Raw genomic sequence first — 11,109 nt, 5'->3', positions numbered from 1 at the left:
GCATGCCCCCAGCCTCTGATGACACGGGGGAACGCTCTCCTGACACCATGAATCAGTTCATAAAACCGTGACCAGCAACCGTCAACGTCAATGACAAGCCGCGTGGAAGTCACGCTCTGAAGGTCACTCGAATGTCATCACCACGTTATGAAGAATGGGGGGAGGTGGAGTATTAAAGATTCAGTAGATTGTAAGATGACATTTTTAGCTTGTTGTTTTGTTTAAAGAAAAATACAAAAAAAATTATCGATAAATTGCTTAATGAATGAATTGTGTATAAATAATTGTACCAATATAAAGAATGCTAGAAATTATAATTGCACACATATCACATAAAGCCCCTAAATGATTCAGATCTGTTCTTACATGTTTTCTTTTGCTGCCATCTAGCGGAGAGGAGTGTAAATTGCAGCACCCAAGCAGTGAGGCCAGTTATCTATTCCACTAATCACACACTATATGTATTGGGACACCTGACTTTTCCACTCATATGTGGTTCTTCATATGTGCACACAATTGTACAGAAAGTCTCTGGATGGAGGAGAATGAAATTTTCCCTTCACTTGAACTACGAGACCCAAACCTGTTCCAGCATGACGATGCCCCTGTGCACAAAGCCAGGTCCATGAAGATATGCTTTACATGGGTTGGAGTGTAAGATCTCCTGCTATAGAGCTTTGAACCTTTACCCTACTGGGATGAATGTGAATGCTAATTGAACCCCTAGGCCTCCTCACATCACCTCCCTCAGTAGCTGGCTTTACTAACGTCCTTTTGGCTGAATGTGCACAAAATCTCTAATATTAATAATTATTGAATTAACGCAAATTAGATAATTCTGAATGCAAAGACGACTGGATCAGAGCAGATCTTATGGGATGTTCCTGGTCTGCTGTGGTCAGTATCTATCAAAGGTGTTTCAAGGAAGGAACAGTGATGAAGGAACGTGTGGTCTGATCCAACAGACGAGCTCCTGTAGCTCAAACTGCTGAAGAAGTCCATGATGTTCATGTTTGATGGGTTACGACTGTTTTAGCAGCAAAAAGGGGACCAACACAATATTATACAGATGGTCATAATGTTATGTCTAATTAGTACATATATACATACACATTATAAAATTATATATTATATAAGTATATTGTAACACGGGGGCGTCTCCTTTAAAGGCGGAGCTTAGCTCTCCTCTTCGCCTTGAAGGGTGCGTTGGTGACGTCATCAAATGGCGACCCAAGAACCTTGAGGCGCATCTAGTTATCTTTCTAACCTGTTTTAAGTTACACGGGACAATACAGGTGAGATCAGATATACACTCGGGATGTTTTCATGCGTGGGGACATTTTAAAGGTCGTGTATCGTTATAATAAAATAAAGGACAGTGTAATAATCATGTAATAATGGAAGTTTTTCATGAGGGCTAGCATGGTATGCTAATAGCTGTGTGAGTTATCTTTAATAAAAAAGTAAATAAACAGTTGTCTATCTTTTATCAGCTGTTTTCTTGATGTATGTATTACCCAGAAACTTCATATTTACATTCTGGTAGTATTAAGGATTGTAGAAATTAATTAGAAAATTTACATCATTTAAACTCTGGTATGTTTATAATTATTGTTGTTTATTATGAGTATAATATCTTCTAATATCTAGATATATCTCATGTCTAAAAGGTATAATATCTTTTTTATTTTTATCTGCAGGTGGTGTATAAAAAGGAGAAGCCCAACAGGATGGCCAGTGTAAGTTCAAATCTTACCTTCTTTTTGGAAGAATTTAATTTTCATCATCTATACATCCATCCATCCATCGAAACCGAATAACTTGTAGGAAACCTGCAAGAACGTGACAAACTCCACAGTCTGGAGCTATAAACAGCTTTTGTGCTATTCTCAATTTTAGTATAGCTCTGCATTACGTTTTTTGTTACGTGCACTGAAACCCTAAAGCTGAAATCTAACTGCATTTTTCTCTCCTGCAGGCGCTCGGTAGCAGAGCCAGAGTGGTTACATACCTGCCAGGGCTTCACGTTCTTGTGCGACGTATAGCAGGGACCAGACGTTTCTCCAACCAGGGTCACGTGAACGTCACGCCTCCGGATGTGGGTGTGTGTGACCAGACGAATAATTGTAACACAACAAAGGACAATTTGGAAGTCAATATAAATAGACATTGTTATTAAGAAACGTGTTTTTTTAATATGCTTGGAAGCTGATCATAGCTGCACGTTTCACATCTATTTCTGGATATTAATGGAGTCGGGATACATGTATAGTTTGTAGATGAGGTGGCCAAAGGTTTGTGGACACCTCAGGATAATAGAATAGTTTTGTGCTTAGATTTTTTGGCCTGGATTGAATTTTTAGTTTTTGGCAAAAATGTCATAAGTTCATTTTTTTCTGTTTTCTAATCCAGGAGTGAGAACGGTGTGGCCGGATGAGACCATGGGTCCGTTCGGTCCTCAGGATAAACGCTTCCAGCTGCCCGGGAACGTCGGATTCGCCAGGCAGTTAGAAGAAAGCACACCAGATCATAAGTCCGGCCCGGTGCTTACGGCTCTCTCGGACCTCCTGACGGCACCGTCCAACACCGAAAGGCACGAGTTCATTCTGGCGCAGTTCATCACCGAGCTCCAAGTAAGGAACATTCCTGAGCACCACACCTACACAGCGTTCCAGTTCCAGACAAACACGAACACGGCTTTCTTGGTTTATTCTTTTCTTTCCAGGAGAACACGGAAGGGTCAGCGGCGCATCGGGTCGACAGCACAGAGCACTATTTCGACCAGTCCAGGGTGGAGTGTGCCATCCAGTCATGCCCAGAACTGCTGAAGAAAGGTCAGTGCTAGACCGTTTGTAGCCACTAGATGGCAGCAGACATCCATTATTTATTTATTTATTTTACTTTGGAGGTTTTTTAATCTCAGAATCGTTTGGAGAAACATTAAACGAGTCGTGCAGATGTTACAGATGTTTGGTTTTGTGCAGACTTTGCGTCGATGTTTCCCGAAGCCCCGTCCAGCAGCATGATGGTGCTGACTGTGACGCAGAGAACGGACAACGACATGACCGCCTGGTCTGAGGAGGTGGACCAGGAGAGAGAGCAACTGCTGGCTCAGGTGAGTCTCACACACACACACACACAGGAACTGTTTAGAAACTGGTGAGGGAACTGGATGGGGAGAAAATAAAAAAGAAATCTGTGGGAGATGCAGAGGAACCAGGGAAGGAACTTGAGGGGGATGAGGAGGAACTGGTGAAGAATGGGAAGTAACTGAAGGATAAACTGGTCAGAAACTGGTGTAGGAACTGGCTGAAGAACTGGAGCAGAACTGATGAGGCTCTGGATTGGTTAGTTTTGCAGCATGAGGATTTTCTTCCCCAACATTTCATGGCTGTAGAAATCTTTCACACAAATGCAAATATTTCGACCTGAAGCTTTCCTGCTTTTTTTTAAAACACACACTGAGCCGATGCTCCAGATTGGGAACAGGTGTGTGTGTGTGTGTGTGTACATTCTTCAGCAGTGTGTTTGCTCTAATTGGCACAATCCCAATCCTTAGTAAGCAAATTGTTCCTTTTATTGTCCGTCCTCTGGAGTTAATTATTTATTTATTTAATTAAACACACACGTTTCTGCACGTTTCAGGAATTTTTCAGCCTCGTAATCACGTGTGTTCTGTGTGCAGTTCATCGAAGGGGCAAAGGAGGTCTGCCACGCGCTGCACACCGAGGGCTTTTGGGCCGACTTTATCGACCCCTCATCTGGACTAGCGGTAAGATTACACTCGATCCATGTTAAAATCGAGAGCTCCATCAAACACTGAGCAAAAGTATTGGGACACCATCACTTGAACCAGAAGCGTGAATGAGGTCACATGGTCTGGTGTCCACAAACTTTTGGCTATAACGTGTTTTGCCTTGTATTAAACGCTGCTACATTACAGTCTTTTCTCCACGTGCAGTTCTTCGGCTCCTACACCAACAACACCCTGTTCGAGACGGACGAGCGATACCGCCACCTCGGGTTCCAGATCGAAGACCTCGGCTGCTGTAAAGTGATCCGTCACGTGCTGTGGGGCACGCACGTGTTCGTCGGAAGCGTTTTACCAACGCCCCACCCAGCAGCCACGTCATGAAGAAGCTGCAGGGAAATTAACACGTGTCCGTGAAGTCCGTAGCGAAAATTACTGATGTGCCGTTATGCCTGTAGGGGGCGTATTTATTTTTGTTGATGATAAAAAAATAAAATCCTTGCTGCTTAATTTGTGTGTATATATAAAATATAAATATATATTCTCAACAACACACACTGTCTGGTCAAAAGTTTGTGGACACCCAAACATAAACATACCATTCTCCATTTGCTCTTATAAGAAACCTTCACTCTTCTGGGAAGATGTTCCATGAGGTTTTGTGTGAGATTTCATTCCGATACAATGGGTGTTAATAAGGTCAGGTGCTGATGTAGGTGAGGAGGCCTGGAAATGCAGTCAACGTTCATCTTGAAGATCTTGGAGCGGTATAGCAGGAGATCTTCCAGTCTAACTCCATGTAAAGCAGATCTTCATGCATCTTCAAGCATCCGAAGACGTCCTGTACAATTGTGTGAACCATATGTATGATTGAAAAATAAATGAAAGGGGTGGGTGTCCAAATACTTTTGGCATCATGTTTTTAGTAGTATAGATTTTTGAGGTCTTCAGAGTTTCTTCAAACCAGTTTCAGGTACAAGACATTAATCGCACAACCACACACACACACACAAAATGCACATACACAGCATGTTCAAATATCTGATTAGCCCCAGGGGTTAAGTGAGGTCATCACTGCTGGGGCTTTTGTCGCAGTGGAGCAGATGCTCCTGCATGATTAGCATTCATTAACCCTGAATGGTCTCGTCCAGCAGATGGACTCCATTTGCTCTCCCTGCGCAGTTACAATCGCTTAATGAAGTCTCTTTGACTCGGAGTCAAATGTAGAACGGATTCGTCACTGTAAATAGACGTCTCCTATGCAACCGGAAAACAGACGTGTTCTTAGGATTGAGAAGAAAAAGAAAAACGGAACAAAGAACTCGAAAACCACTGGTCCACTGAGCCTTTTCTCAGATCTTATCAGCATCGCAACAGCTACAAGAGCGTTCTGTGAGAGCTGAATTCCAGGATGAGACGTCTGTAGGTTCTATTAAAGAAATCCAGTTTCACATTTTGTCTCCATTTGCTGTTCTAATCAGCTCCAGACTTTTGGGAAGATGTTCCATTAGCCTTTATAGAGATTTTGTGAAGATTCATAGGGTTAGTGCTCTAAAACAGGAGCTCTTCCACTCCAACCCATGTAAACCAAATCTTCATGGAGCTGGAACAGGTTTGGGTCTTCTGCAGCATCCAATCTTTTGGAATAACCATGTATGGCTGGAAAAGTCAGGTGACCCAATACTTTTGGCCATAGATCACTGCTCCTTCTGAAAGCTGGGATCTCCTCACACTCCTGGATCACTGCTCCTTCTGAAAGCTGGAATCTCCTCACACTCCTGGATTACTCCTTCTTCTAAAAGCCGGAATCTCCACACACTCCTAGATCACTGTTCCTTCTAAAATCTGGAATCTCCTCACACTCCTGGATCACTGCTCCTTTTGAAAGCTGGGATCTCCTCACACTCCTGGATCACTCCTTCTTATAAAAGCTGGAATCTTCACACACTCCTAGATCACGGTTTCTTCTGAAAGCTGGGATCTCCTCATACTTCTGGATCACTGCTCCTTATGAAAGATGGGATCTCCACCAGCTCCTGGATCGCTGCTCCTTCTGAAAGCTGGAATCTCCTCACGCTTCTTCTGAAAGCTGGGATCACCTCACACTCCTGGATCACTGCTCCTTCTAAAAGCTGGAATCTGCTCATGCTCCTTCTAAAAGCTGGGATCACTGCACACTCCTGGATCACTGCTCCTACTGAAAGCTGGGATCTCCTCACACTCCTGGATCACTGCTCCTTCTGAAAGCTGGAATCTGCTCATGCTCCTTCTGAAAGCTGGGATCACTGCACACTCCTGGATCACTGCTCCTACTGAAAGCTGGAATCTCCTCACGCTCCTTCTGAAAGCTGGGATCACCTCACACTCCTGGATCACTGCTCCTTCTGAAAGCTGGGATCTCCTCACACTCCTGGATCACTGCTCCTTCTGAAAGCTGGGATCTCCTCACACTCCTGGATCACTGCTCCTTCTGAAAGCTGGAATCTCCTCACGCTCCTTCTGAAAGCTGGGATCACCTCACACTCCTGGATCACTGCTCCTACTGAAAGCTGGGATCTCCTCATGCTCCTTCTGAAAGCTGGGATCTCCTCATGCTCCTGGATCACTGCTCCTACTGAAAGCTGACTAATATGGATCAGGTGCTGTGATTAGTGAAGGAGGAAGATCACCAGCTTCGCACGTCCGCCTCTAACGTGTTCCCACATGAGCCTGAATAATTCAGTGCACACATCAGAAATGGGAGTCATCAATTTTTAATGGAGGTTGGAGATCTGGGTCAGGGTTCCTGCTTGTTATTCTGCATGAGATCTAAATAATTTTACTTCTCAACAAGCTTTTTGTAATAAAAGATTCGATGTGTGATTTTTGGTGCTCACAATTCCCCACATTATTATCGTATTAAGCTGATACACTCTATGGACAAAAATATTGAGACCCTGAATATGGCTGAATGAGCACAAATCTCCATGAGCACACACTAACATCTAGTGGAACATCTTCCCAGAAGAGTGGCGCTCATTAGCACAGCAAATGATGAGAAAATGTGGAATGGGATGTTCAAAAAGGAGCACATAGAATCTTTAGCTCTTGTTTTGTGTATCTACTGATCACCAACATACAGTTCAACATCAAGCAGAACATTTAGAGAGGAACAAATGATGAAGAAACTCCAGACTCGAACTCGACACCACACACGTGATTTATTTTGAAGAAGCTTTTGGGTCCATGATAATTGTGATAGACATCAATCAGCGTTTGACTCATTGATATTCTAATAATAGATCAGTGTGTTGGGAGTCACATTCGAGTCTTTTCACATAACCTGAGTTGATTAAAGAGTCTCAGGATACAAAATGACAATAGGAACATTTCAACTAAAATGCATCATTTTATAAAAAAATAAAAGACTTCTGTCATTTTTGGATTTTAAAAGTAAAACCCATTTGAGCTGAAACTTGTGCAGGTGCTTCATTTTCATCAATATTGTAAATTCGACGATAGTTTTGGTTGCTGGTTTTCGGTAAATTGGGCGTCCGGATGCGCCTGAGTGAACCTGGTGTCACAGGTCTGCTCCGCACAATGGAACGTCCACCTAACTGGACTGCTTTCCTGTTTTCCGAGACTGGCACGCTGTAACTCCGGAGTGCCAGCTCCTGTTGTTCTTGGGCGGTGGGAGACATTTCCTTTCGCCCTTTATCACAGTTTAACCAGAGATGTAAGAATGCACAAAAGCTACAAAGAAAACAGGGAAAAGGGTTTCCCATATTCCTGAACTCTGTAGTTTATTGTCAAAAGTATTGGGACACCCGACTTTTCCAGCCGTGCGTGCTTCTTTAACAAAAGACTTTTACTACGAAAGTTGGAGGCACACAATTGTATAGGACGTCTTTGGATGCTTGGATTAGACCCAAACCTGTTCCAGCATGATGAAGAAAAACAGCCTCATAATTAAGACTCAAAATGAACTCTTTCTCCATCCTCGGAGATGGTGTTGAATCTACAATGATCTCAGATGTTGAGCTAATTTATAAGTTGCTCAGGAGCTCCAGCCGATTGTATAAGACTGAAAAGACATGAATCACAATCACACACTACGGTGCTCATGATATTTTTCACTGTTTGCAATGTTTTAATGATTTATAATCATATTCATGGTGTCACCCAAATGAGGATGGGTTCCCCCTTTTTGAGTCTGGTTCCTCTTAAGGTTTCTTCCTCAGAACATCTAAGGAAGCGTTTTTTCCTCTTAAATTGAAATTTCCTCAAGAATTGTAGATCTGCTTTGACACTGTCGATTGTGAAAAGCGCTTTAGATACCACCAAGCTCCAATCAATACAAGTTCGAAACAGAGCACGCTCTACCCTGATTGGTGGCTTGAAGCGTTTTTGACCGGTTACGGTTACTTTATCCGCTCATAAATAAACGAAGGCGCAACTGATTTCGCTAAATTTAGTTGAATAAAAAGTATGTTATTTAAAATGTATTGAAGTTAAAGTCCCATGAAATGGAAATACTTTACTGAAGTACCTTAAGTACAGTAATTAATGACATTTAATTCTGGAAGGAAGACGGAAATACAGCGTGTTTTTGTAAACGTTCGAAGTATTTTTACCTCAAAAATCTGGAGTAAAACGTAATTAATGTGGCTCGTGTGGTAATTAGCATGTTGTCGTCGTCCAGAGTTCTACGCAGCTCGTTCTTTTAACTTCCCAGTGCTTTTGAGCAAAATCCAGGCCTTTACCATGACCTGCGCACCCTTTTCCATTCGGCCCCGTGTGATCTGCTTGCTAATCCTGTTAGCTCGCTCATTCTCTTGCAAGAATTTCCTTTAATTAAAGAGTGGATTAGAGCCGGCTAACAACGGAAGGCCTGGAACTGCTTAGATATAGCGAAGGAGAGGAGGGTGATGTTTGGAGAAGGCAAAAAAACACTGTAGCAAAGAAACTGTAGTGGACAATACAATCAGTTTTAACTACTTCAGCTAGCGTACTCGTCCTGTGCAAATTTCCAATATGAAACATGCTATAATTCCTTATATTATATACTTTCTGCAAATATCTACAGATGTATTGGGACATCTGACTTTTCCAGCCATATGTGGTTCCTCTCCAAACAGTTGGAGTCACACAATTAGTGTTGGACGTCTTTGGGTGCGGTGGAGTAGAAGATCTCCTGGTATTGAACTCTGACCTCAAGCCTGAGCTCAAATGTCCTCCACAAGCACAGTTCTAGTGGAACATCTTCTCAGAAGAATGGATGTTATTATAACTGTCAAATTGTCTATATATTGAACACATAGTAAAAAATACTAGTGCCTCTGGCAAACAGCTTTTTCTTGGGTAAGTCCCTTTAGATCCTGGGAAGTTCAATTCAAAATTGAGGTTCTTAAAGACCTGCCCTATAACCTTTCTGTTGTTGGCTTTGCTGTATGCTTCAGGTGATACTTAAGCTAGAAAGTAAATCTGCATCGATTCTTCACTCAGCTCTCTATGCTTCCACCACCATGTTTCACTATAGTGACTGTATGGCTAATTGCTGTACCATGAAACGACATCTAAGAAACTGTTATTGTCATTTCAACCATATATTGCTGATACAGTGAAATGAGACGTTTCTCCAGAACCCTGGTGCTACATAAATCAACATACAACTACATAACAGACTAAGTTGTCCAAGCCACACAAGATGCATCATGTGCAACCTAAAGAGTCCTTTAAGTGCCTGTTTTTTGACTTTTACTTACTATAAGAGTGGCTTCTGTTTGGTCATGATTGAGAGTATTTCTGAGATGGATATCCCTTCAGACGGTACGATAGAATGGTTACTGGGTCCTAGGTTGCCTTCTTGACCAAGATGGAAGAGTCCGGTGGTTCCAAAACCAATTCCATTTCCCAATCATGAATTTCAATGTGCTCCTCTAATGGTTTTATCTTCCTACCCAGCTCAGCGTCAATATCTGTACCCGATCTGATCATGGTAGTCTACGGTACGTGCCCAAGATTTCATGGCTTTGTTTTTGCCTGAAGTGCACTATGAATTGTGGGTCATTTTTCATGATTTTTCCATAAATCTCACCAGCATTCCATTCTTTAAGCTGCTATAGGCCACTTGTAATGGAAAGCATGGCTTTCACACTTACATCATGCTCCGTCTGCACCCCATAAAACCCAGCCGTCTGAGTTTCCTCCACCCTTCAACTTCTCACACTGATAACAGGTCACATGACATCTGTTTCTCTCAATACACGATTGTTAGGGCAGAAATAGCAACATGTTTGTACTCTGACTTGTCATTTTCAGAAATGTCCTTCAGGTTGAGCTTTTCATTTGTAGGCAGATGTGGATCTTGTCTGTCTCCATCTTTCTTTCTTGTGATTTTAGTGTGTTTGTTCTCCACCAATCAATTAATCTTTCAATCAATCAAATCAGTGCAGTAGTTTCTGGGCCGCTTTTATTATTTTTCATCAAAAAGCACATGTAATTCTTTACGTTCCACCTCTGTTTATAGTTTAGCAGCTTAAGTGTGGTACTTTCTAGTGTTCAATCAAACAATACTGGATATATTTACAATGCTAAATGTCAGGTAGCACCAATAGTTTGAAATAACTTTAGTCCATGAAGAGGAAAAACACCCAGACATGCCTTTTTAAAATATGTCAGTGTTCTCGATGTCTGTCAAAAAATGTGCATCTTCTTTTTGTTTGGGTAAAAGTAAGGTCCAAATGCAACATTTTTGGAAGGCTGAAGACCGAACTTTTTTGGAGCAGGGAAAGTTCCGGAAAGTAAAAGGAATCCTAAAAAAAACATGGCTCCCATTCAATACTTCAACACCATGAGATTCCGTCTGGACCGCGGCTCATTGGAAGCGACCTCACCGTACGACTAGACGATAAGCCGAAGCGTACGTCCCAGTTCCGTAAGCGGTATTTAAAGAGCAAACTGTCATCTAGAGTGTCATCTATCATGGAACGTCCTGCCCAGTCACCGCACAATAAATCCTATTAAACAGCTCTGGGATGAACTGGATCGTGAAGAAATCTAAAACTAGTGAGGAACATCTAGAGGCGAAGTTGTTTTTTCTGCTGCAGGCGGATTTTTCACTGAAAATAAAGCAGAAGTAAATCCTGGAAACAGCGTCGATCATTAGCAGCAAAGAAAACATACTGTTTTGATAAAAGACTACCAGATATGGTAGGTATGGTGATATATTACTCCCATTAACTTCTAGATGATGCATGTTGAACATCTATACGTATCATGAGTCGGCTGTGGGTTGATTTTTCACCCACAGCACAACCAAAAAAACAAAGCCTGTGATTGTTTCCATTTCTGGTCGATCTCTTCTCAAGCTGTGCAGC

The 11,109-nt window shown here is 42.2% G+C and overlaps 1 protein-coding gene across 1 annotated transcript; it reads left to right on the top strand.

Moving 5' to 3' along the window:
- The first annotated feature begins 1,205 nt into the window (after nucleotides 1-1,205).
- On the top strand, nucleotides 1,206-4,261 carry mmadhcb (metabolism of cobalamin associated Db). Its single transcript, XM_046845306.1, has 8 exons — nucleotides 1,206-1,295; nucleotides 1,701-1,739; nucleotides 1,979-2,102; nucleotides 2,413-2,633; nucleotides 2,726-2,834; nucleotides 2,985-3,115; nucleotides 3,686-3,772; nucleotides 3,962-4,261. Exons 2-8 carry the CDS (start codon nucleotides 1,731-1,733, stop codon nucleotides 4,133-4,135), a joined length of 855 nt encoding a protein of 284 aa, XP_046701262.1. The 5' UTR covers nucleotides 1,206-1,295; nucleotides 1,701-1,730; the 3' UTR covers nucleotides 4,136-4,261.
- The last annotated feature ends 6,848 nt before the right edge of the window (nucleotides 4,262-11,109 follow it).

Source organism: Silurus meridionalis, chromosome 3 (assembly GCF_014805685.1).
Source record: "Silurus meridionalis isolate SWU-2019-XX chromosome 3, ASM1480568v1, whole genome shotgun sequence".
Taxonomy (NCBI): domain Eukaryota; kingdom Metazoa; phylum Chordata; class Actinopteri; order Siluriformes; family Siluridae; genus Silurus; species Silurus meridionalis.
This window is presented reverse-complemented; position numbering and strand designations above follow the sequence as displayed.

What these genes read in the sequence shown, in the direction of transcription:
- mmadhcb (XM_046845306.1), top strand. An exon ending in CGTCACGCCTCCGGATGTGG is followed by an intron (nt 2,103 to 2,412) that starts GTGTGTGTGACC and finishes TTTCTAATCCAG; the next exon opens with GAGTGAGAACGGTGTGGCCG. An exon ending in GAGAGCAACTGCTGGCTCAG is followed by an intron (nt 3,116 to 3,685) that starts GTGAGTCTCACA and finishes TTCTGTGTGCAG; the next exon opens with TTCATCGAAGGGGCAAAGGA.